Here is a 27099-nt window from a genome sequence, read left to right on the forward strand (position 1 = left end):
ATGTTGAGGTCTGTACAGTAAGTACATGTCTTGTACAAGCAATAATTCAACTTGACAGCCCATGAAACCAGACAGTTGAGGTGGGTATCAGCCTGGTGTAGGTGCAAAGCAGAGCCAGGGTGCTGGGCGTAGACATTTCACCCCTCCCTATCTTGGGCAGGTTCCCAGGGGAACAGCTTCACTGAGGAGATTCTATGCCCTTTTTTGTCTTGGAAAGGAATTTCAGAAGGACCAAAACTTCAACCACAACCATACTGAGGAGAGGAAGGAAGGGAGGAATGGACAGAGGGAAGGACAGAAGAAGAAAGAGAGGAAGGGGAAGGGGAAGGGGAAGGGGAAGGGGAAGGGGAAGGGGAAGGGGAAGGGGAAGGGGAAGGGGAAGGGGAAGGGGAAGGGGAAGGGGAAGGGGAAGGGGAAGGGGAAGGGGAAGGGGAAGGGGAAGGGGAAGGGGAAGGGGAAGGGAGGAGAGGAGAGGAGAGGAGAGGAGAGGAGAGGAGAGGAGAGGAGAGGAGAGGAGAGGAGAGGAGAGGAGAGGAGAGGAGAGGAGAGGAGAGGAGAGGAGAGGAGAGGAGAGGAGAGGAGAGGAGAGGAGAGGAGAGGAGAGGAGAGGAGAGGAGAGGAGAGGAGAGGAGAGGAGAGGAGAGGAGAGGAGAGGAGAGGAGAGGAGAGGAGAGGAGAGGAGAGGAGAGGAGAGGAGAGGAGAGGAGAGGAGAGGAGAGGAGAGGAGAGGAGAGGAGAGGAGAGGAGAGGAGAGGAGAGGAGAGGAGAGGAGAGGAGAGGAGAGGAGAGGAGAGGAGAGGAGAGGAGAGGAGAGGAGGACATTTATTCCTTACTAAAGGTCTTTGAATTTCACTGCTTCCATCTGAGTCTGATGTACCACAATAAACACCTATGATATCAAAATGCATCTTGGGTATCAATGGTGAAAAAAAAAAAGTACTTGAGATCTTTTGTTTGCTGTAGAGAACGGCTCCAAAGCTTGACTGGGTGCAGAACTGGGAGGGCCCTGGACAGGACAGGGTAGGCTGGACTACCTCAAAGCCTCTTGAGATGTTCTAAGCAAACACAAAATGGGGATTCAGCTGGAAGTGACTTCCTGTCCCACCACAGTGTTCCTGAATTCCACCTGCAAGACAGACACTCGTCATTGGCTGGTATTGGCAGATCAGTGCTTCAAGCTGTCGCCCTTAGTTTTAGACTTTTTGCTGAAGGCATGTAGATTTGGAAGCTATATTTAGATGTCTTCTCTATTCTTCAGCAACAGGGTTGCCATGGAGATGCTGGTGAGGATGAGAAGGTGGGGACAGAGGGGGGGAGGAAGTTGAGGAATGAGAAATACTAGATTCAAAACAATCCTCACCAGCCAGAGGCTTTAAATTCCTCCTAGGGCAAAAACTGCTGGAGCTTGTTAGCCGAAATGAGCCCCTGGCATTGCTGATGGCGTGACCCTGCCATGCATTGCTCAGTGCTTTGTCATGGCTGGTTTGAAGTGACACAAGGGGCTGGCCTTCCAGCACTGCTTCTTTGGGAGGGTGTGGTCCCCTTGACCTGAGCTTGCCAAAAACAGAACTCTGGGACCTCCATGAATGTCTTGCTGCTTCACAAGTTCATGCTGACTCCATACTTGGTTAGCTCCTGCCATAGCTGGGGTGGCTTTGTTTCTGCTGCCAACAGTAGAGGCAGACAAGGTGCTGCAGCTGGGGACAGAGCTGCCCAAGTCTACCCAGAAGCATGGGCAGGGGTATGCTAGCACTCTAGGGACAAACAACCCAGCACAGGAGCCAGGCTGTGGTGGTAGTGTGGACTACAGGCAGGGATTACAGGTCCTTGATCTCTGTCTGCCAGGCACATCCACATTCCCTGGGCTGACACCAGCTGCAGGCACAGACAGATATGCAGATTCATACCTACAATGTTGCTCTTCCCAGCAGAGACAACATAGGTAAGACTAAGGGCTCCTCCCAACATGGCTGTTCAAGACTGTACTACAATTACTACACTGCTGATGTCCAGGTATTAGAAAGAGAAATTACTTGTTGATAGAATTTCCTTGCTAAAAGTTTAGGACTTGACATACTTCAGTGATCTCAGACCTAGAGGGAGGTTAACAAAGCTTGGGGAGAAGCATGTGCTACTGATAGTGGACACAAAGAATGCAGGATTTCCAGATCACAAGGACATTTGGCAGAAATCCCAAGATAAGGAAGAAACTAATAAAGCTAACTCAGCAGCTGTGCTGAAATCGGCTCTGACTGGGCAAAAGGTCATTTTGACAAGAGGAGATTGCGACCTTCACTCATGAAGTACCGACTCAGAAACCGATGGACTCAAAAGCAGAGAAAGACTGAGCATGTGGACTAATTAGCATGAGAAGGGATGAAAAGCTGGCAGACCAGAGGACTGAAATAATTTAACCAATAGACAAGAGAATACTAATTAATAAGAGCACTAATATGCAATTAATTCATTAATAAGAGCATTAATATGGAACTTGTAGCCAATGAACATCAATGCCTTTGTCTGCTAAAATGTATATATAGTGAAAAGTTTTGACAGTCCTTGTGCTAACTTTGTGGATTTGTTACCCAGCACGCCTTTCTGCACAGAACTGTAAATCAGACAAATACCTCGATTCTGTGGGTGGATCAGCCTCTTGCATACCAGGTGAAAGAACCTGTTTTGGGACAACAATGGCAGTGAAATTTGGCTTTTCAAGGAAGGTCAGGATAGTCGCCCCAGTTCCCAGCAAGGAAGCTGGCATATCTCGACACCCCATTCTTTTCTCTCTCCTGCATGTGACAGCATCCATAGATTTCAGTGCTCAAAGCACATCAAAAAGGGTGGAGAGCAAAGCCAACTTTCCCATCACAAATGCCTCTGGATACCAGCCTCGCAAGTCCCTCTGTCCCCTCCCTCACCCTGCTCTTCCCACACACACCTACGCTGACAGTGCTTTCAGCTCTGCAGGACAGCACTCAGCCCAGCCACTGGAGTTGCACTACATCCAAAGCAGCAAGGCAGCAAACTGTAGGAAATTAATGAGCTGCAAACAAAGCTGTGCAGCTGCCAGCCTGAAATGAGCCCTCTCTGCACACTGCAGATACAATTATTATATATGAACAAAAGGCGCTGGAGCCGGAGCTGGGGTCCTTTGGCTCTGGTCACAGGCTTCTTGTGACCAAGATAAGGGGCAGCACAATGAATTGACACAGCCAAATCTAAGTTGCAAATCCAATCGTTTACACAGAGCCAAGATACTGCATCTTTATCCAAGGCTCTGTGCATTTGATGGGACTCAGAGTTCTTTTCTGTAGCACTGAAAATAGGGCAAAGGATACTCAGTTACACCATTTCATTTCACTCTTTGGGGCTGTTTTATTTCTGTTTCTTACAGAATAAAAACACACTGGGAAAACCAAACAGGGCCATTTTCAGAATTTCCAGGAACTCATGCCTTGGGAGAAGGTGCAGATTCCCAGAAGGAGGCCAGCCCTGCTGGGCTTTTATTTTAAGAATCCAGAGCTTTGCACCATTAAAAAAACCACCTCCTTATTCATAAACTGAACAGAAATCATGTCATCAGCCAGTTCTGCAGTGAACCAGAGTGATTCAGAAGGGTTAAATCTAGGAGCAGTGCAACCCTCAAGCCTCAACTGATGACCCAGCTTCAGTTCACAGAGAGATTGGCTGCTGCACTGCCTCCCTGCCTTGCCACAGCCTGGCCCTGTGCAGGACAGCCTGGCTCTGCCAGACAGGGGAGTGCTGCACACTGGCAGGACCCCACCAAACAGACCAAGTACACCACAGCCTGCACAGCATTCACCCACACAGGTCACCTATAGATTCATGGAATGGCCTGGGTTGGAAGAGACCTTAAGTATCATGTAGTTCCAACCTTCCTGCCATGGACAGGGACACCTTTCACTAGACCATGTTGCTCAGAGCTCTAGTCTGGCCTTCAACACCTCCAGGGACAGGGCATCCACATGTTCTCTGGGCAACTTGTTCCAGTGCCCCACCCTCATAATAAAAAAACTTCTTTCTAATATCTCATCTAAACCTACTCTCTCTCAGTTTGAATCCATTCACCCTTGTTCTGTCTCTACATGCTCTCGTAAAAAGTCCCTCTCATCTTTCTCATAGGTTCCCTTCAGCTACTGGTACTGGAAGGCCACAGTTAGGTCACCCCAAGCCTTCTCTTTTCCAGGATGAGCAATCCGAGTTCTCTCAGCCTTTCCTCACAGTAGAGATGCTCTGTCCTTCTAATCCTCTTGGTGGCCTCCTCTGGACTCATTCCAACAGGTCCTTGTCCTTCTTCTGCTGGGGACCCCGGAGCTGATGCAGCCCTGCAGGTGGGCTCTCACCAGAGCAGAGCAGAGGGGCAGAATCCCCTCCCTGGCCCTGCTGCCCACGCTGCTTTGGATGCAGCCCAGGACACAACTGGCTCTCTGGGCTGGGAGTGCCCATTGCCTCTCATGCACCAGCACAACACAGGCCTCGGCAGGGCTGCTCTCGATCTGGTTTTGGCTAAGCTGCTAAATGACCCACATGAGAGACAGCTTAAACTCCTCCTGGGGTCCCTGGCTGACAAACAAGAATCTTCTCCTATCTTCTCTATCTTGTGGCAAGATTTAGCATCAAGGCCCTTCACCCATCCTAAAAATTTAGCCTACCCTCATTCCAATATGCCCCTCAACCCTTGTTCCTGTTCTTGCTGTCTAAACCCTCCCACTACAACCCTTTCAACACCTCAAACATTAATAAATGATGCTCTGTCTTCTCCCTTCCAAGTTTTGAGAACACCACTGAACAACTGTATGACTTGACTGGTCCTGTCAAAGACCAGCCACAATCCTGATGCCCTCTGGCATATATCAAATATGACTAAATGTTGGCTTTGTAGGCTGGTCTCACATACTTGTCTCCATCTGCAGCTGGAACTGCAACTAATAAGAAAAAATCACTCTCAGCCCTGGTCTGATACCTAGCTTGGTGGCAGGTGCAGCACCCTTCACCCCAGCATCAGTAAACATGTCCTCAGGGGTTTAGCAATGTGACACAACTGCTCTAAAGGCTAAAACCTCATAAAGAATTCTAGGATGAACCCCTTGTGGTGTCAGAGGAAGTGCTGTTGTTTAATAGGCTCTCCTTCTGCCCTCCCAGCCTGTTTATTTTTAAAAAGTAATGCCATCTCTCAATCAGGAATTTTTCCCATTATGGGACCTAGAAAACTTATTAGGACTTGAAATCCCAAGATAAAGATCTTCTGAAGAGAAAGGCAAAGGTGCAACTGAAGTTTTTTGAGCTGATTTTGATTTTTCTCTCAAAGGAGGTCCCATCCCAGCTCTCTGCCCAGACAGAACACAATTTAATTGCAATGCCATTGGTGCCTGAGCATCGTTTCCTCCCTGCTCCAGCCTCTGCTTTCTTCCAGCTCATTTCACATGAGCCCTGCAGTGAGTGTCAGTGCTCTTACAAGGAAACTGCTATATGCCAGAGAGACTGTCAGGAGTAGGAGCCTTCTGCTCTGTCTGTTTACCAGTGTGTCTGTCTGTGTTTATCAATGGCTTATTCTACTTTTCAGAGGCTGTCCCTTGCTCCTTGCCATCACATTGCCCCATGCTTCCTTTGCCACTCTAGAAAGGCAGTGGAGTAAAATATATGCTGAGAAATAAACTGCACATGTTAAAAGCCCCTTCAAACTGATGCCAATCAGCCACAAACCAGACATGAAAGTGCAACTCATTCATCTGAGGTTCTCCCCTGGCTTCTCACCTGTGAATAGACTGCACTTATCTTTGCTCTCCTGAAGCAGAGCTGAAGCAGAGAGGATATCAAAGACTTGCTTGGCTTCGCAGGCAGCAATCAGCTGGAGCAGATGGGAATGAAACACGCAAGTGAGATTCCCCCTCACTGCTGGCTCCCCAGGCACTTGCCCAGCCTTCCTGCCACCAGGGAACACCCCTGCACCCAGGGCTGCTGCTGGAGTGGCACTGGCTCCGGGCTGCAGCACAGCAGCTCTTTCTGTCCATCTGCAGAATCACTGCTGCCAGGGCCCAACAAGGAGTGCCCTGGGCTCTCCCGGTACCAATGTGTGCCCTTCTGGGTCGGTGAGTGCTGCCAAGCAGGAGCTTACCAGGCTGGGTATTTGAAACCAGAGTCAGGCTCTGAGCAAGAGTCAGAGGAAATATTTTAGGGTGTTCTGAAGTAGTCTGAAGAGTCCACTTTCACTTGAGCTGTGCAAGACACACAATCACGATACCAAATCAGGAGAAATGAGGCTGCCTGGGCAAAACAACACTTGGCCTAATCTCAAGGCAAGACTGAAGGTGAGTTGCATCTCCTACAACTGTAAAGGAGTCCCTGCGAACTCCTGCAAACCTTTTTCAGGTCCTAATGTTGAGAAAGGTCTGTGGAGCCAGCCTTGAAGCTGGAAATAACTTCCCATGAAGGACTCAGAGATGGTCTACACCAGAGACAGCTTGCTGCAACAAAAGCTGGCTCTGTCAGGCACACTTGCCTACAGACAGCCAGGTCACATCCCACTTCCAGCAAATTAGAAATAATGCTGGGTTTGGTGGTTTGTTTTTTTTTTTTTTTTTTTTTTTGAGGTTGTTGTTGTTTTCTTTTTTGGTGTTGTTATTAAACATTTATTTACCAGTTGGTGCCTCCTGCAGAGACAGGCATTTGGAGAACTGCAACTGGAAAAAGGACAAAAGGCTACTAATGATATTGCGATCTCTTTAAAAAGCAATGATAGTAACAGTCCCTACTAGCCCTTGGAGCTTCATATATGGCTCCACTCTGACAGAGTGTGACTGTACAGGATAGCAGCATTGGGCTCTGTTTAATTTTAGCACAACTGCTTCAGATCAAATTTTCACAGCCTCCAACGAAAGACATGGTTTTTATTAGAGGCAAGAGTTATTAGCTTACAGTCAAGCTGGACTCCTTCCTTCTCATGCCTCAGCACAAATAACAACAGTTTTGCAGGCTAAACAAGGCTCTCCTGGCCATCTGTGAGACCCACTGAAGACTGAAAGATTGCCCAGGTGTAATTCAGGATAAATATCTGATTTTTGGAACATTCAGCACTGCTGGAATTCAGTGCTGAGAGAGCACTCCATGCTCCATGCTTTGAGTCAAGAAAGCCTGATAGTGCAGAGATTTAGCTAAAACCTCTTTTTTTGTCTTCTACTTCCAGCAACTCTGATTTGAAATTATGAGGAAAGAATATGTGGGGCAGTTTGGAGATTTTCTTTGATAGTTTTTAATAGTGTTTTTTTTGTTTGGTTTGGTTTTTTGGTGTGTGTTTGTATGTTGCTTTTACATAAGAGCAACTTTCAGATCGTTCAGTGTCATCTTTGTCAAACAGGGAGATGGGTTCAAATCCTGTCCTTCCAAAAATGGATTTAGGCAACATTGCACCCAAGATTAGATACATTGTGAGCATCTCTGACACCATCTAGCTCTATTTTCTTCTTTTGGGGGCAATGCACTTAGATGTGACATTGTTTTCCCCAAAATGTACATGGCTAGGAGTGCAGTGCTGTTCTTCAGATGTGCACTGATGAGCTTCTTCCTACCCCTCCAGGTGTTAAGGTTTTGCTCAAGTCAAGAGAGATTTATTATCTTTAGTCTAATCTAAAGAGAGCCTCATTCTCTGGAGCCCCTGGCAGAACTATGCCACCACCCTAAAGCTTGCTTGGCCATTAAGCCAAACTCCGCATGCTGCATCTTCCCCGTGCTCACCTCTAGCAACACTGGGGGCTGCCAAAGGCTGCCCGGCCTGAGAGAGCTTTCCTGAGCAGGACATGTCTTTTGGCTGGCGGTGGTTCCTGGCAGACTTCCATCAAGGCAAGATACAAGGCACATCCTGGTCCCATCCTGCCCCCCTTATGCAACCACCGCTGGCTAAAAATACAACCGCAGCCCCTGCAGCCCTGGCCAGGCGAGATGCAGATTTAATGAGGCTTCCATGGCAACGGGCTCCCACTTCGGCGGGGACCGGGATGCAGGGGACAGGGATGCTTGGGGGGAGAGGTGCTCCTTGGCTGGGGGAAAGCTGCACAGTTAAAAGCTTGTGGCGGTAGGGTTTGAAGGTTTTTCCTTGCTGATATTAATAAAACTGTGGAGTGTTTGGTTCAGTTAACTGCAGTCAAAGAGGCAAGCTGTGTAGTATTTTTAACAGACAAACCTGGACCTATTTCTGCCAAGAGAATAAATATTTACTAGTCAGCCTTAATTAAACTCCATCACCCACAGGCAAAAATGTTAAAAGAGGGATAAATCAAGGAGGCTGTTTCAGTCTACCTATACTGTAAACAACTTTCTCAGTAAAAAGTGGGTTTCTCATAGAGTTGAAAAAATGTAGCCATAGAACTGGCCGGTACAGACAGAAGACCTGGAGACAGCTAAGGTCACAGAGGCAGTGGTATTAGTTTATGTTTCATGGGTGATGTCTTCTATGCCAGTGCAGGGAGAGGGGAAGGGGAACCCAGTAAAAAATCAACACTACTGATGAAAAATCTGGGATAAAAAACCGTTGCAAGCATGGATTTTCAAAGAAGAATAAAACAGAGATTATTGCCTTCTGTCCTCCATACTGATCCTCCTACGCTCCTGTGTGCAAGAGTAAGGACAAAGCCAGCCAAAAAAACCACTTTGGTGTGCACAGCTCTAAGTAATAGATTAGCAGTTGGTGTCCTGTGGCTTACAGGTGTTTATGGATCCATGGAATATTTTTGTGAAATGTAGAAATACCTTGGACAAGCTAGCCTATTACTAGTCAGATTCAATTTGCTACTCAGAAGGTGACACCTTTGCTGGAGTGTCCCAGACCAAAGTCTTTGTTTCCATTATAAAGACACAATATTTTTCCAAAATGCAGATTTTTTTCCCCAGGAATTTCCTTCACACAGTGATATTCCTCCTTCTCCTATGACACAATTTCCTATCTAAGGACTAATAAGAATAAAAGCAACTCAAAAAATACAGGTAAACTATAACATCTTCACTTCAGTCATGAGAAACTGAAGCATGATAAAATACCATGGGAAAAAGGAATGCCCAACCTCTGCTCAAATCTAGATATTCGGCACTAGGAACATATAAATCAAGGCACTCAGAATTGCTGCTTATTATTGACAATTCTGGCAAAACCAGGTGCCTTTAAATGAAGGCACCCCTAAAATCAAACAACCCAGCCAGGCACCCAAACATGGTTTGAACCAGTATATGTGAATGTTACAATCAAAGATCCCTGTTTTCCTCTTCTTTGTGCTCAGGTCCTTGTATTCAGGCATCCTTCAGCTCAAAGCAATCTGCCCAGTACCCTTCTCTCTACAACAAGCCATTCCTGTTGACATGAAAAGTCATCACTTGAAGGCACTGAACCCTTATACAAGCTGATTTTGTATACATTAGCTCCCATCTGTTATGTCTCTCCTGCTAAACCAGGTTCATGTCCTGCTATAAGCATACCAAAATACGAGAGCCATTTCACAAACTGTAACAGAAAATCATCTCTCTGCCCCATGGAAAGGGTCTGCTGCTAGGATGAAACATGGCTCGTGTTAAACTACACACAGCACTAAAACCGTTGCCACAGATTAAGATGTCAACAGCACCAGGAAAATTTAAGGGACCCCTGCAGAAAACTGTCCACAGCTGCTTGCTAAGGCAGAGACATCTCCAGCACTGCAGCAGCCCCAGTCCTGACCATCTGTGGTCATAAAGCTGGAACAAAAATACTGTCTGTTCAGGTATCCTCCTTTCTTCCTTCCTGCTCCTCATGACACAAGGCTGCTAGGCTGTCACCTCACCCTGAGTCTCCCCACAAGCTGCACACAGAGGGCTTGGCAAGATCTCCCCTCCTCTGTGGCACCATGGCTCATGCCAATTCAGTACAGCTGGTCACTGGAGCTCATTATGGTCTCTGTGCCATCTCCTCTGTGCAAAGGTGATGGATGCACAGGTTAGACCATACAAACCTGCTCTCTCAGGATATTGCAGTCTGAACCTCAGTGGTCACACATCAAGATTTTTCTCCTTTCCCTTGAGAGCTCTATTAAAAATAACTTTTGACATTAAATAGGCCTGGACAGTCATTTTGCCTTGTACAGTGATGCAGTTCAAAAGCCAATCTCATTACCCCACTGAGTTTGGAAATAAATGAGCAGAGATCAAAGCTGTACGCTCCCTTCCCTGCATTGACAGATGCAAAGGAGGAGCTAGTGCAGCATCTTCTTGATTAAAGGAGGTGCCTGTAATGCAGGAGCACAGCACTGGTGGGGCATGAGGAAGTCAGCCGTATCCATACCTTTACTTACACAAAGGCCTATTTTCATTTAAAATTACAGCATGATCCACCATCATTCCCCACAACATGGAGTTAAATTATAAATGGCACATAGGGAGAGCAGAAGCCTCCTCCATCTCAAGCTTCTTAGCTAACCTAGATTTCCTAACCAAAGGAACCAGAGCACTGGGGATGCCACCATACAGTCCTTGCTCTGCCTCTGATAGTGTCCTCTGTTGTGACTCTAAGAAAGTCGCTTCTGTCCCCACTTGTAAAATGGGAACAAGTGATTCTTTGCCTCTGAAGCATGCCATAAGCATGAGTGAATTAATATTTTGGAACCCTTCAATACATGGAAGGGAGAACACGTGACATACATAAATAAATAGAAGCAAAGTTTTTAAGGAGAGGTACTATGCTTTACTAGCTCAACTAATATTGCTCTATGAGCTTCTTAACACATGGGATTTGTGCCCAAAATGTACTCAGTTTCAAAACTGTGACTTCTGTTTGAGCCTGTATAAAAAGGTTTGTATTGCCTTAAATTGTCTTTTCTATGGAACTCATACCAATCAGCTGAGCTCAAGTTTCCTCTCCCTAGAGACTTATATCCTCAGGCCATCACAGTTTGCAACAACATAAATAGCTAATTAAGGTCTTACTTAAAAGTAAGAAAGCAATAAGAAGGCATCCACAGTTTCTTCTGGAAATACGTGAGCTCTCCACCACAGCTCTGGTTTCAGACAACCTAAGATGAAACCTACAATATTTGCTGCAACAATATATTCCACCATTATCGCACTGTATTTGCTGCTCCTGTCATGGGGAAGGCGGCACACAGAGAGATGATTTGTCCTATAACCACCCACCTTGCTAAACAAGTACACACAACCTGGTGAAACAAATGCTAACTCTCACAAAATGGTAAGATATGGAACTTAATAGGCCAAGCCCTTAGGAAGGCTCTTGAACGTCTGTTCAGTCTTCACCAGGACTGGGAAGAGCCTGCCTGAGACAAGCTCCTGTAAGACTGACCTCAGTCTCACAGCAAGGGCAGTTACTAGCTTTTAAGAAATATAAAGGTGTTCCTGGTCTCTTGTAAAGAGCAAGAGCTCAGGTGAGTCTACCAAGGACATCTGAAAAGCACAGTATGTTCGGAGATAAGCAGTCATGCTGCAGGAACTGGAACCATGTAATCTGTCCCAGAGACTCCCCTTCAAAGCCCAGGGCCCTGCCCTGGAGGATGGGAGCAGAGAAGATAACCCAGAGGGGACATCCCAAAGCACCACCTCTCCTGCCCGCCTTCCTCCAGTCATGCTGTCATTCCCAGACAGACTGGAAATCTTGCTTTACTACACATACAAAATGAGATAACACCTATTTTGGCCCCAAAGCAACTCTCACAGGCTTTGCACATGGGTTGTTTTCACACCTCACTATGAGGCAGAGAACTTTGGCAGGTTTCCACCTCACCAAGCAGCTCAGCCACCTGGCCTCAGATATCCTCCATGCTTTTTGTGTTCTCTCCCTTTCCAGGATTTTTCCTTACGGATGCTCTTAGCAGGGCAGTTTTCCTGGACTGGCCCCATTTTTCTTCTCTTCCCACCATTTCTGGCTCTACTCCCAGGAGTTCCTGTGCAAGATTCTCTGAATCCCCAGGAGGACCAACATGGGATCAGGCAATGGTGCAGAGACAGGCAGGGAGCTGCCTGTAAGGGAGATGAAGATGTCAAGATGGGACAAGCTTGGCCTTCCATGGTCCTCCTGTCTGCTGGCAGGAGGGTGTCCAGCAGCATGACACTGAGACAGGGATATGTGGCACATAACCCGAACAAAGGCTGTGGCCAGCTCAGCTCCTTAGTCCATTTCAGGAGCCCTGCTGTGTCCTCGGCTCTCACAAACCAAGAAGTCAGCAGATCTGTCAAGAATGGTAAAACCTAGCCATGGACCCTTAGACCTCTGCTTGTTATCAATTATGAAGCTTGCTGGCAGCACTTAAAGGCTTGCTGTGAATAGGAAGGCCACAGTCATTTCTAGCAATCTGGTCTCTTATAGGACCCATCACATCCTAATGTCTCACACACTTTCATGCATTTACCCTTGCAGCATGCCAATGAGACAGGAACCAAAGGAAGAATTAAGGTAGGAGCTGTGACTCCCATCCAGTGTCCAGCTGGCACCACAGAACTCCTGGCTACTGGCTCCTCTCTGGGGAGAAGACCCTTCCTTAGAATAGCGTTGTTACAGATGGCAGCTAGGGATGAAAAAAGATGCCCGAATACTGGTAGGGTCTTCAACCAGATGGCCTCAACTAGATTGTCCAGAGGGATTTTGGTGGCTGAAGCTATCACCCTGTAAATCAGAAGCGCGCGTAGTTCCCTGTGGCGGCTCCAGGAATGAACTCTCAGCCAGGCCAGGCTGGCTCCTGGGCAGAAACCTGGTATAGCCAGGACTACCTGAGTTAGAGCTGAACTTATTGAACAGGCATGTTTTTGCACTTAGCAGCTGAGAACTGGGCAGCTTGCTTCTTGTGTGGAATACTCAGAGCTGGGCCCAAGACTTGGAGAATGTGCTACACCTTGCAAAAGCATCTCTTCTACTTCACTGCTTTTCAAACATTAGTAACATGTGGGCAAGGAGGAATCAAACCTTGCCTTTTATTTAGCTTGATTTACAAGAGCTCCTAAGACAAGGCTACACACAAAGATAGAAATGTTTTTTTTTTTTTGGTGTTTTTTTTTGGGTTTTTTTGTTTGTTTGTTTGTCTTAAGAATAGGTACACAATCTGGTATGCTGGCTGTAAAGGGAAATCTGTAGTAGATTACACCCTCCTTGCAGGCTGTTATTGCATTTGGGTCAGGCAACAGGAGAAGTGAAAGAAGAATAAAATCATCACGCTTCTTTTTTTCCCCTTCCCATACTCTGGATTTTAGAGAACGAGCTGGAGATGAAGCTCCTGTTAAAGCACGTTTAACAAGCAACTCTGGTCTGCAGCTCATGCATAAGTGATTCTCTCAATCTGAGTCTTGATCACCTCTGGGGAACAGCCTGCCAGAAGCACCAAAGGTGACAGATGTGTAGTGTGTGTTTTGGATAAAAGCCTATCATCTCCATAAGGTAGCTAAGAGATGATGCCTAAACTGAGCCTTGCCTTATTACACAAAATGAAGACATTTTTAGGCAGCTATTGTTTTGTGAAAGGGAAGGAAAAATAACCTCTGTTATGGAAGAGGAAGGACTATAAGACAAAGACTAAAGCAGCAACAGCAGAAAAACTACAGTCTGAGTGAGAAACAGGATTCAGTCTATGCGGATATCTGGCTCTCACCATGCTCTCTTATCTCAGCCAGCTCAGTCCTGGGGCCAGGGACCAGGGGAGGGTTTGCTTTTGTCCTTTTGGGTTTTGTTATTCAATATAGCTGCTCAAGTTAAAGGGGCTCCATGAATCTATATTGTCAAAAGGAAAATCATTAGCTCCAGGCCCTAAAGAAGACACATCTGAGGGCTTGTACCAGCTCCCACATGACTGCTAGCATGCCACACTCACTTCCTACCCCATACCAGAAACTTACCTGCTTTAACCTCATTTTCTGAAAAAGCTGAGCATGAATTCATGAAAGAGACCCTGTCTGTTAAGCTAAATGGGAGGGAAGAAAACATAAATGCAGTGAAGATGAGTCAACTCCTCCATACACACAGGGACCTGCCATGCTCCCACCTTGTTTGACACAAGGTGGATCTGCAGTCTCTTTACTCCTAAGACCCAACAAAACAGGCTGCAAGGCTGAGTTTATTGCTCTATTTGGTATCTTCTCATTTGGCTCTAATCCTCTCCAATATATATGCAATATTTCAAATGCTCTTGCAAAGATGGGGCTTTTCTGAAGATCTGACATGTTTATAGTCCTGGCAAACCATCCATTTCTATTTAATTTAGATCTTGACAGAAATAAATATATGCACTGAGATTTACATATGGGTAGACAGGCCAATATTTTCAGGCTTGCATGCTGAGGGCTGCATCTGTACTGCAATCACTGCTGTAGCAATGGGTGGTGTCAAGCTCCTTGTGTTGGCTTGCTAGCAACATAGCCACAGCAGTGCAGGGCTACTCACAGGCTAAAGCTATCTGCAAGTCTGGGGAAAAATTAATTTACACTGTTGCTCTCCAGGTTACTACAACTGTTTAAAACTGTTTAAGAACTCTCAGGTCTCCTTCTAAAAGCTGCAGTCACTGCACAAATGTCTCTAGAATCAGAGGGCTAAAAGAGGTTTCATCCTTTCTGCACCACAACCGCCCCCCAAGATGCTACATGGACATAGGTCCCACTTCTTCTTCACATTTACAACAGTCTTGTTACCTCTGCTTGAGAGCTTTGGCTTTAGCTTCTCCAGACTGCTCACTAGAGTATACAAAGCTCCTGCCAACCCTGGATGGAGGACCTCCGTGCTGTCAGGACAATAGCTGCTGCCTACACCATCATGGCTGCCTCTGCTACCCCTGTGGCAGGGGAAGCGAGGGCTGAAGCAGGCAGCACTTGATCTTGTCCCCGCTGAGGGACTGGAGCATCTCTCCTATGTGGAAAAGCTAAGTGAGCCAGGACTGTTCAGCTTAGAGAAGAAAAGGCTTTTATCAATATATATAAATACCTAGAGTGAAGTTGCAAAGAGGATGAAGCCAGGCTCTTGTCAGTGACACCCAGTAAGTGTATCTGAAGTGATGAGCACAAACCAAAACGAAGATTCCTTGTGAACATCAGGAAACACTTTTTTACAAGGGTGATCAGGAAGGTTGTGTAGTTTACATTCTTGGAGACAGTCAAAATACACCTGGACAAGTTCCTGTGTAACAAGGTCTAGATGGCCCTGCTTGAGCAGGGGGATTGGAACAGATGACTTCTGGGGGTCCCTTCCAGCCTCAGCCACTCTGTGATTCTGTGAAAAGTGAATAACCAGGATGACAAAATGCAAAATGATCCATGTGAGATTCCTCCCTCCAACGGAATAAACATTCTTCAAAAAGCACAACGAACCAGAAATGGCCCAAATATGCTACCATGTGCTGGGAGTGCTGTGAGAAAACTATTAAAGGCAGACTATGCTCAAGCTGATGTTCTGTCCAGGACTTGTACAAGGTAAATCTCAAGCTGATGGTAGCAATAATATCTCTGCTGGTCTGTTGCACTGGCCTGCATGTTTTAATTAACACATTGGTACCTACCTCCTTCCATCCTACAAATGCTTGCTATCCCACTGGATTAACACAGGGAACAATTTCCTCTCTGCTCCCCTGATGCAGCGACATGCCCACAGAGAAAAGAGGATTGGTGACCCTTGTACTGAGACGGATTAAACCACTGGCTGGACTTCCACAAGCAGATTAAGGCAAATGACTGCCTATCCCTCTGTTCTGAAAGGAAAATTCACCCTGATCATTATGAAGGCTGAAAACTGTTGAGAGAAATCTGCACTCCTGGGATCTTGAACTAGAGCAGCCAATGCAAAGTGGTAAAAGATGTTAAATGTTTCAGTGACTGAAAGACACTGACTGACAGACAGAAGCCAACTTATTAAAAACCCATGTGGTAGCCAGTGGTGCTTAGATCATGGTCTGTGGGGCACCAGTGGCCTGGAGAGTGTCCCTACATGGTCACCAGACCTGCTGCTGTTGCAATTAAAGTATCTGACACTTTAAACAGGGACCTGTCCTGCTCTTTCTACTCCTGTCCAAGATTCACAGACCTTCCCAAGACTATTTTTGACCAGCTGGGCTAAAAGAGTATCTTAGCCTGTCTCTCTGCACCAGGCTGTCCTGAGGCTCCTTTTGATGGCAGATTTGAATATGTAGAGGGAGCCACAAAAATGCCAAGGAGAGGACTACAAACTATCTCAGGAGCACTGCAACTTGTTCATCAAAGGGTCTGTTAAGAAAGCAAGCAAGCAGTGTGTCATATTGGGCAGGGTACTCTAACCAGCCAGCTGGGCCCACTGCTTTGAGATTTTCAGTTCATACTCCACCTATGATTTTCACTAATGCTCCCCTTTAGGATAACTAGTTGTGGCATTGTGCTTATCTCAGGGAAGAAATGGGGTCAAGAACTGAGAATCTGGAAGAAGAGAGGAAGATGATGGGGAAGCTAAAAATGTGAAGAGGATCAACTTAAGGAAATCCCCAGTTGCCACCCTAGTAGATGATTTTCAAAAGCAAAAGAACAGGAATTCCCAAACCCCCTGCATTTTCAGCTCACTCTGAAAAGCTCCCTTTCAGGGTTATCTTGAATAGACGCAACTCTGATAGAAAAAGCTGACCTGAAATCCTGTAAAAACAAGGTCTCTTATGTTTCTTTAACTTCAGGGCCAGAAAATCCACACAACAGTCGTCAACTCTTCAGAGTCTGCAATGCCTTCTACCCTTCATTAAGCAACGTGACACTTGCCACGTGTGCTTTATTAACACTCCCTTCCTCCCCGCAGGCTCTGCGTGCAGAAGGCTCTGGGTACAGCACAGTCGTGCCTTTATAGGGTTTAGTGGTTTTCATTTTTCAGCGTTCTTGCTGCTGTGTGGTCCTGTTGGCCACAGGAGGGTGCCCCACATTTAGAGAGGGAGGGGGCGAAGTCTGGGGATCTCCCTTGCTCCAGTGAAAAGTGACTCCACTGCCTGGCAGTGCCTGGTAGAGCAAAGCACACAGCACCTTGGCAGGTACAGCTCCAGCCTGCGTTGAATTTAACCACAAACATCACAATTATTGATCCTGAGCATGGGATTAGAGGGGGATATACCTCTTGCTGGAGGAGAGGACACCTACACCTGACAAACCTGACAACATTGCAAATGCTGTGTGAAACACCTCACATGCCTAAGCACAACTGGCAGTGGGCTAATCTCACCTGGCACACCAAAACAGGCTAGCTCAACACTAATCAGTTCTTGAATCTCATCTATGACACAAGCAGTTTTAAATCAGGTATCTAAATAAAGTTAGGGCTGTTACAAAGGGAATCTATCTGTGGGTAACACACAGAGAATTTTGTTTCTTTCCTCTCGGTGTGGGCAAACAGTGTCATGAAAATCCCAGCTACTTTGCTTTGGTGACCTGAGGCAGTAGGTGACCTTATCTCTCAAGCAATCTTTGCAGTGCCTCCATCTCCCTCCCTCTCCATGCTGGCGAAGGCAGAGCAGTGCCGCTGGCATGCTCAGTGAGTCAGCAGCCCCGCAACTCCCTGATCATGGAAATGTTCCCGTTCCCATGGCTTGCTCACAGCTTTGAAACAAAGATGGGACACCCCAGTTTGTGAGCAAAAATTGTCTTGAAAAAAGGCAGGTCCTCCAGTGCAGTCAACACCCATCAAAAATGCTCTGTCTGGGCCAGGATATATGCAGAGAGTAGGTCCTGACCACAAGCAGCCAGTAGAGCCTTGCTGCGTGCTCTACTTTACAGAGAGGAGCCACCTTCCTCCTGTTCTCAGGGCTTACAGGGCATTCCAGTTGATTGAGGGATGGGATGGTCATGATGTATTTCTGAGAAGTCAAAACAATCAGTGAATGAATGGTGTGTTTTGAGTTTCTCAGCCAATGCTCTTGTAAGTAAAATATTATTATAACTAGGGAAAAAATACTCTCTGAATTTTTGTTGCTAGCATCTGACTAGAAGTCCACTCCTGAGATTTCAAAGGAATTTCTTTAGCTTTTTAACTTTTTGCTGCTCTTTGCATTTCTGTACCTGGACAGTGAAAAGGCTAAGTAGACTAATGCTGTTTTCACAGTGTGTGGATTGTGTTCAGCATCATCCTGGCAATGCCAGGCCTCTTGAAGTTCTAGCCTCAGCTTCTGTGAAGAGACCTGAACTCATTTAAACACTCCAACTCTGCCTGTGCTTTTAATCAAATCCTTTGAGATCACCTTTGGGGCTCACTGTCTTTGTTCTGCAGCCAAGTGCACGTCCCACAGCTTTATGCCGCCCTGACTTCAGCCATAGTCAGTGGCTCTTTTCAGAACGAGCAGCACTAACCAGTAAGGACCAAACCCAAGGCTTCTGTGTTTGCTTTTTATGGTACCAGCCTGTCTTGCAATAATGAGGCCCCCATTGCATTTCCATCACAGCTCAGTCACTGTGCATCACTGGTCCTCTAATGAGGATATTTCTGAGATAAGACGGGCTGAAATCTGGACCATCAATGACAAAGGTGATCTGGCTTTTTGCCGACCTCTCAGGAGGTCTGGATGTCCCCTATGAGGTCTGGATGTCCCTCAAAAGAGTTAACTCCTCCCACTGAACTTCTATCATGTCACCCCCTCTCTGGGCTGGCACCCAGACAGTGTCCTTTACTGGCCACTCACCTTCTCACCAACAGAGATATCAGATATCACCAGGAAAGCACACTGCTTTGTATCTTGCATAGGAAGTGTTGACAGCCTTGTAATGTTGATTTAAGGAAATATTCTCCACAGAATTCCACTTACTAATTCCAGGTAGTTCCTTCTCATTCTTACTGCCTTTGACCACATAAGAAATTGCAGTGGTTTAATAAAAATGGGGTTAAAATCTGGTGCAAACCACAGTAGAGACATCAAGTAGATCCCTAGCTTACATATATTTTTAAAGAAATAACATGATTTGTTCCTTGGTGTCCAAGCTACAAGGTTAATCTAGTATTAGCATTCACATTTGCAAAAAGCAATAACCTGTGCTAGATCTGACTGTTGATCACCCTTTTAAATTTAAAAAACAGCATATTATGATAGGCTGAGAAAGCTGGGGTTTTTCAGTGTGGAGAAGAGAAGGCTCTGGGGAGACCTTATTGCTGCCTTGCAGTACTTAAATGAAGCTTTGAAAAAAGAGGGAGAGTGACTTTTTACACAGGCAGATAGCAATAGTGCACAATGGGGAATGGTTTTAAACTAAAAGAGAAGAGATTTAGATTAGATGCTAGGAAGAAATTCTGTAGTGATGGTGGCAAGACACTGGAACAGGTTGCCGAGGGAAGCAGTACATGTCCCATCCCTGGAAGCATTCAAGGCCACACTGGATGGTGCTTTGAGTATCAGGAATCATACTTAAGGACCTTTCCAACTCAAATCATTCTACAATTCAATGCTCACTATTACTGGAAATGGTGATGAAAAACTTAAAAATATTAAAATATTCCCATCAGTCTTTAAAGATCAAAATTATATTTTTGAAATTCATCTCGGTCTCAGAATTTGAATCTACATATCCACCCCCTGCTGTAAATTCACCTCTGAAATCAAATCTGTCAGTGGCAGGGAGTTAAACTTGATCTTGTGACTCTCTCCAGTACTTGCTACTAAGCTAACCCATTACATTCTGGACAACATATTGAGCTGTGACATAACAGCAGGGTCACAGAGACATGAGTAAGAAGCAATATGAGAGCCCATAAGCACTCTGATCCTTCACTGCTGCCTGTGCTCTTAGTTACTCATATTCTGCAAGGGCAGAAAGATGATATGGATTTCTGCTCAGAAGCCTGAATCACGGTGCAATAATCAGAAACCAACGGTAGCTTTAGTCCGTCACAGAGGTGACTGTAAAGAAATCACCAAGAAAACTCTGACCCAAAGGGTTAGGGCGGAAAAGAGAGAGGTGCACTTGGTTTTCAACTGCAAGTGGCTCAGCAGGTTGCATGTACAAACCTTTGGCAGCTCATAAAAAGCAGTCATCTACACATACGCCTACTCGTCCCTGTGGTGCAGACTTTCAGATAAGAGGCAGTGCTTCTCTACAGTACAAATGATAGGTGTGGAGATACACCCAGCAATGCACACTAACAGAGTGTACCAACACTGATACCTACATGCTTAAACATCATCCTCACTGGGAGACACGGATCTCCTGCCTGCCCACACTGTTTCCTCCAGGAGAGCATATGCTGCTGTGCCAGATTGCAGTGCCTTTGGCAGCAGCATCACCTACTGATGGGTGAAGGATGACAACCATCGTGGAGTAGGGAAATGCACATCAGGCAAAGCATCTTCTTTCCTCCTTGTTGCCCAGGAGGTGAGAGTGAAGAGGAAAGAGGAGGCAGAAGGACCACAGATCCATCAAACCAAGTGGTCTCCACAGACCTGGCCTTGGACAGGGTAGCAGGAAACCTGCATGTTCTGAAAAAACATCCATTTGGCCTAAATCCTATGAACAGAATCAACAGCAGGAGAGAAAACTTAAGGAGTCTGAGGTCTTTGTGGTTTAGACCCATCCATGGTGCAGTTGCACTCAGATGAAAGGGCTGAGAGACAACAGCGTGGTACCACCACACAGATGGAGCTTCACTGCCGCTCCACCCTTCCGACTGTGAAGGAAACGGACAGGTCTGAGAAAAGGAACTGTACTTCTTTGTTGGTTTGGGGATGGAGTTCACTTTCTTCACAGTAGCTAGGATGGGGCTGTTTTAGATTTGTGCTGAAAACAGGCCTTTTCTACATCTTGTTTCACTCCATCTGCCAGTGGGCTGGGGAGGGGCACAAAAGGTTGTGAGGGGACACAGCTGGGACAGCTGAGCCCAAGTGACCACAGGTATATACCACAGCATATGGCACTTCGGTCAGCATGTAAAGCTGGGAAAAGGAGGAAGGGAGGGGGTACATTCACAGGGATGGCGTTTGTCCTCCCAAGTAACCCTTACATGTGATGGAGCCCTGCTCTTCTGGGGATGGCCAAACACCTGCCTGTCCAAGGGAAGTGGTGAATTAATTGTTTGTTCTGTTTTGTTCACACCCATGGCTTTCGCATTTCCTATTAATCTGTCTTTATCTCAACCCATCAGTTTTCTCATTTTTACCCTTCTGATTCTCTCCCCCGTCTCACTGAGGGGAGAGAAAGAGAACACTTGGATCATGCTTAGTTGCTGGCTAGGGTTTAAACATGACAACATTACAAGGGGAACACCATTCAATTTCCACAAACAAACAAGAAAAAGAAGAGGAAGCCGTGCCCTCAGAATCTACAGCCTAAAATCAGGCTATTAACTCCAATAAAAGTCCCATGGAGGGCTCTTTCCACCAACTTCTATCTTGGATGCCTGTCCAGGAACCAAGAGCACTCGTGCAGGTTCTTCTTCTCTCCTACAGTCATGTATTTCAGACTCTTCTTTGAACAACAAGGAGTAGCGATCTCATAGAGATCACCACAATGCATCTTCCAGGTGCAGAGCCAAACCTACTGGAGTCTCAGAGACTACAGATCTCAAGTTTTGATTCCGGATTTCAGAGCAAGGATACTCAGATCTGTATCTAGAGTAGCCAGAAATGTAAGGCTGTTGCTCTGGACCAGCATGTGACAATATTGGGCATTCACTGCAATGAAGCAACCAGCGCTTCTGTGGCACTGGACAAAACAACTGCTGGAAATCTGGCCAGGCACTAAGGGACAGACCTGAGAACACTCTTTCGAGCATTTGGCACCTGGAAGTCTGAGAAAAAGACCTCTTAACAAGCTTCTTGTTAGCTTCTTCCTCATGGACATTTTTGGCTCTCATGAATGTAAAAGAAGCCTTTTCTATAAAGATGCTGATGACACAGCTAGCAAAATCCTTCCTTGAACATGGTCAGGGAAAACTAAAGAAAGGAAAGACATTTCTGTGGTCTGCTTTGGTTCTCTTTGCATCTCCCACAGCACAGGACCTGGAGTGAGCTGCCCCACTTCCCACTTCCCCAGGCTCCAGCCGATGGGACCTGCTGTGCAGGAGCAAACCAGAAGCAGCCTCAGCAGACTGCCCAAACCAGCTCTCTCCCAGAGCTTCACCCAGGACCTTCATGCTCTCCTTCAGAGAGGAGCTGCTTTTTAGCTCTTGCCCACAGTCCCTGCCCGAGCTATGCTGCAGTGTGTCTATCACAGCTGTGCCTGGCTGCAGGTACCCTGCCAACACCGTTCAGACCTGACCCACTCACCATCCCTGACCCATCACCACCAACCTGTCCTCCTGCACATCCCAGCTTTTCCATCAGGCTGTGCTCAACCTGTGCAGCTGCTGTTTACCACTGACACCACAAACCACCAAGCCCTCTGGCTCCAGGCACATCCAGGCAGCTTGTTCTGTCTTCTGGGCATTAGAAAGCAGGACACTAAAGCACATACTGACACATGTGCTTTCTGCTGCATTCTGCCACATGGCCTGCCAGATCTGCACAGACCTGCAGCGGTGAGGGAGTCCTCACAACTTAGGCTTGATGTTACTCATCCCTTATTTCAAAGGTGATGTCCGGTGTGGGAGCGGGAGTCTAACGGGTCAGTACAGTATCCCAAGGTGCCTTCAAGAAAACAGGACATTTATAAAACAGAACTGTGTGGAATATCAGCTGTATGGCACATCATTGTACTAACTGCTACTTGCTCACACCTAGGTAAACAAAGAAGCCAAGAGTGCACAACCATTTCATTTTATTAATTAAAGTGACTGGCATTTATACAGCACCAAAGCACTTTGCAAATCTTAATTATGCTTCACAGCACCTCTGCGAGGTGAAACGTGTTCCCATTTAAAAACAGCAAAAACGAGACACAGTGAACTAAAAGACTTGCCAGTGTGCTCAGGAGCTCAGTGGAAAAATTAGGACAGAATCCTAGGTCCCAGTGCCTTCTGATCACATTCTCTAGCTGCTGCTCCCCACCCTGTATGCTATCCCACAGCTCTAACCTCGATCAGATACCACCACAGGGACCTCTAAGATCAAGCAGCTACATGTGGGTGTGAGTAACACTGGCACAGATAACTTAAACGTTCTGTTCTGCCTAAGAGATGCCTCAGGAATCTGTAAATTTTTTTTTCATATTGAAACAGGTGAAGAATCTACAGCCAAGGCTTCAGAATTCCTACAAAGTTCATTTCACACCACCCAAGGCCACTGATTTTTATTGCCTTCACATTGGAGAAGACTAATACTGGGAATCTTGGCACAGAGTTATTCCTACTGAGAAACATCCCCAGCAGCCAGAGGAGAAGAAGGGAGATCCAACCTGGTCTCCCCAGCCTGTCTGCCCTGTCCCCAGGAGAGCTCCCACACGTGCTCCCCACAGTCATGCCAGAGCAAGGGTGGCACCAGATATGGGAAGGCTGTTGGCAGTGACCCTGCGCAGCCATCAGGATTGAGGAACACACAGCAAGGGGTGGCTGAGGGGCAGAGGGGAAAGGGGGAAGGTCACTGCTTGACACAGCATCAGGGGCAGAGTCTGGTTTGTGGGTAGGAGGAGGAGGAGGAGAGGGGAACAGGCAGCTTGAGACTCCACAGCCACGGCAGGGATCTGCTCCCATCTCTCTTCGGGTGGGACCTTGCTCTGCAAGAGCGCTGCTCTGGAAGCGAGTGCCTGCCTGAGGGAAACAAGCCTGACAGATATTTTGCACAAATAATTGAATTATTTTTAGATGCTCAACACATCCACTTGCAAGACATCTAGCCACACAGAGACAAACAGATCTCACAGCCGCTTGCTAATCCACTGAAACAGCTAATCTCCTTAACCCTTGTAGCTCATGAATAGTGGCAGGTACATGACTTTCCTTGAAAAGGCACTGCACCTTGTTACTTTTACCCCAGACTCTGGGCCCAGACAAAGGAGATCTGCACAAAAAAAAGAAGGTCTTTTTTTTTTTTTGTTTAAGCTTTATTTTATCAGTAGAAAGGTGCATCCAGATAGGATGCCAGCAGAAAGGGACCAGGATAATACAAGTGGGGAAGTGACCTACAGCAGACAGACCTGTCCTCTCTTCCTTCATTCCCTCCTTTGTTGTTTCTTGCAGCTTGACATATGCACAGGCATGATTCATCCCTGCCAAAGTGAAACAGGGTCATCAGCAGCCATCCCAAAAACATGATAGCTGGGTTGAGGGAGAAGAGGTTATACAGCCCCAAGCGGAAAAGTCGAAGGCCTTGTTTGGTTGAGCATGGAAAAGAACCCCCTGGAGTCACCTTCTATTTTTCTTTAACTTTTCATTACTTTCACTAGAACAATCTGAAGCATCTTACTTTGAAAGGCAGCTCAGCCTCACTGCTCTGTGGATACCATTGTGCTCAGTTCTGCCCTCACATCTCACAAGACCAAGGGTAGAGTCTGATCCCCATAGGCTGTATCATCACCTTTTTGTCTACAATGCATGCTGTAAACAGCAGGTCTGTAAAATCTTATCAGCTGAAGTAAACCTGTGAGATAAACAGCATATGGAGAAAAGATCCCTAAATACATGCATATACACACTCAGACAAGGCTCAGGGGAACGAAGGGCTGTATCTCCAAATTTGTTTTCTCCATATAGCCAGGACATAAAGATAATGCTCTGATATTTCAATGCTGCTCAGGAAACATCCCAACAAATATGAGTTTGGTTGTATTTCAACTATATCAGCAAATCTGCAAAATTCATGGAATTGGGACATAAAGAATCACACAATATATTCACAATGGCAAACAGATATTACTGCATCCAGGAGAGATGCAGGAACTGCCCAGTCACGCATGCTGGTATGGCTGTATCAGTTCTGCTCCCTGCTAACTGCTTTGAAGAAACTCTCAACGGCTACAAGACAGAGAGAGGTGCTGTTCTAAAGCCAAGGTTGCAGAATACTTTAACATAATACATACCTGGATGAATTTCCAGCACAGTTAGGATGTAGAGGCAATGGGGTGGGGAGAGTGGTATTTCTGCATCTCATGAAATTTGCCTAATGGAGCCACAAAGGGTAATGATTTCTTTTAACAGCATGCTCCAACCTGAGCAGATCTCTGCTCTGCAGCTGGGAGAACCTGTGATGACTTTGGTCAACCAGCTCTGCAGTGTCCCAGCAAAACTACTCATGAGTGTTGCACTGTGTGTATTAGTGCAGAGGAAAAGGTCTGGCCCTTCCCAAGATCTGGCCACAGCATTGCAATTCTACTTTATCAACCACCGTTCACCAAAAAGTCCCAAAGTTATCAGAGTCCAAGCTCAGCCCAAGGTACACTGAAAGGAATGCTGAAGTTAGCCCAAAGTTCTGCAGACACAGCATAAGTCCCATCATTGGCAGTGGGTCTGCAGCAACAAATCTAATTTACAGACCACTTTTCCAAATTCAGCAATATTTTCAACATAATTACAGCAGTACAAGACTCAGTGTTCAGCTCTTAGAAGATCTTTAGGCATCCTAGTATCCGTTTATATCTCCTGTTATCTGTGCTGTTGTGCAAACTGCTATTTGTGGAGAGCCTGTGTGCCAACAAGTGGTTTTGCCTACTCTGGAAACATAAACCTGCAGAAAACTCCCTGAGATGCTGTATCAACAAATTAAACTATTTTTAAACTACTAAACTATTAAACTCTGTAATGATTAAGCCTTTTTTTCCTAGATTGAAAAAAAATTAAGAAGCCACCACTAGAAGAAAGTGGTGGGTGGGTTTTTTTTCAAAAGCTTTTCTATGCTATCCAAAGAATCACCAAAGTGGATGAATTGTCAACTGAACAGCAGATTTTCCTTGAGTTTGCAGAAGAGTACAGCAAAGCTGTGTTCTGTCCTTCCCATCAAAGTTTTGTAACCCTAAGAAGATTTTGTTTTGTTAGGAGTGTCACAGCAGTACCTCCCACCAGTAACAAAGTCAAAATTAACGTTAAATTAGCATTAGTATTTAAAGTAAGTTATTCTATTCCATGCTTCAGTGTTTATGAGGAGATCAGGATAATCTCTCTCAGGATTTCCAGTCAGCTTCTCTGCCAGGGCATCTGCTAGATGACAGCTGATACTTGCCAGTATTTGATCTTGTTCAATACCACGCCATCAAGAACATGGTTGAGATGAATGGTTTCTTCAAACAAGTCCTTGCCTCAGACTTCTGAGTGGGCAACATAGTTGGATTACAGGTAAAAATTACAGATTTTGGAGCAAAGAAAGGCCCTCTTTCTTGCCTGTCCTTTCCAGCAGCCTGCTGGGGGTGTTCCAATGTGAATCCTGCTTTCCCATTGGACTGCACACCCTGGCTTTCCTCTCCTCTCTCTCCTGTTCTGCCCAAGCTATGCGACAAAAGCAAAGTCTTCCCCTGCACTGTCCTGCTCCCTGTTCAGGGCTGCTTCTTCCCACAGCTCCCATTGACCAGGGCACCACTTACACTTTCTGACCTTGTCCACAGCCAAAAGAAATTAAAACTTAGAAGGAGCAACTCAAGGGGAGAGCAACTTGTGATGCCATCTACAGCTCACTGCTTCTCTGGCCTTGATGCACAGCTGGGATCACTGGGGATCAACGAGCTGGATGGATGATACTAGCCAGAAATCTTGCCTCTTCTATAACCACATGTCTCCCCTGTGAGACCCCGATGTTTCCCACTGGAAACATTGCCCCCTGCAATGTAAGTGCCACTGCAGCAAGGGGAAATAGTGCCAGTACACATCAGCCATTCTAAAAAAATACTCTGAGGATTGCCTGGCAAAGGGACAAATAGTCCCAGGCAAAACTGATGACTGGCTGAAACCATGCAAACACCCATTTAGTATAACTGCTCAGCAGGATTTCTAAAATCAAACCTCCCGTGCATATTAGGTCCCCTCAGAGGGTGTCACAAAGACAGCCTCACATCCTCTCCACCCCAGTCCTGTTAGCATCCTATAGACACAGTGCTTGCTTGGCCTCTTCCCAGGAAGAACTTCTGCCAGTGTCGACTGAAGATCCCCTGGCTGGGTCAGATGGATTCTACATCTCCAGGCACCAGAGTGGGGTACCATGTGTCCCCTGTGAAAAACTCCAACATGTCAAGTCATCAGGGTTAAACAACACCAGGCTAGCAAAGGGTTAAAGCCAGAGAGGCTATTGCAAAGGCAGT

At 46.2% G+C, this 27099-nt stretch overlaps 1 protein-coding gene and 1 long non-coding RNA gene across 10 annotated transcripts in view; both read right to left on the minus strand.

The window, feature by feature from the left end:
• SLC8A3 (solute carrier family 8 member A3) overlaps positions 1–27099 on the minus strand; it is a 93271-nt gene that overhangs the window by 31690 nt on the left and 34482 nt on the right. For 3 of the 9 annotated variants that reach the window (XM_068193218.1, XM_068193216.1, XM_068193223.1), the window contains exon 2: positions 2628–2674. The exons of 5 other annotated variants lie outside the window; for them this stretch is intronic. In XM_068193218.1, the coding sequence (XP_068049319.1) occupies positions 2628–2674 (47 nt within the window). Of the gene's footprint in view, positions 1–2627; positions 2675–18505; positions 18528–27099 lie in introns of those variants that run through there. One more of the 9 variants, XM_068193230.1, reaches the window with a different exon arrangement.
• On the minus strand, positions 17646–20631 carry LOC137475696 (uncharacterized). The gene is made up of 2 exons (XR_011000026.1): positions 18639–20631; positions 17646–17819 (listed from the first exon to the last, which is right to left on the minus strand). It is a non-coding gene; the product is annotated as an uncharacterized lncRNA (long non-coding RNA).

Source organism: Anomalospiza imberbis, chromosome 6, assembly GCF_031753505.1.
Source record: "Anomalospiza imberbis isolate Cuckoo-Finch-1a 21T00152 chromosome 6, ASM3175350v1, whole genome shotgun sequence".
In the NCBI taxonomy this organism is placed as follows: domain Eukaryota; kingdom Metazoa; phylum Chordata; class Aves; order Passeriformes; family Viduidae; genus Anomalospiza; species Anomalospiza imberbis.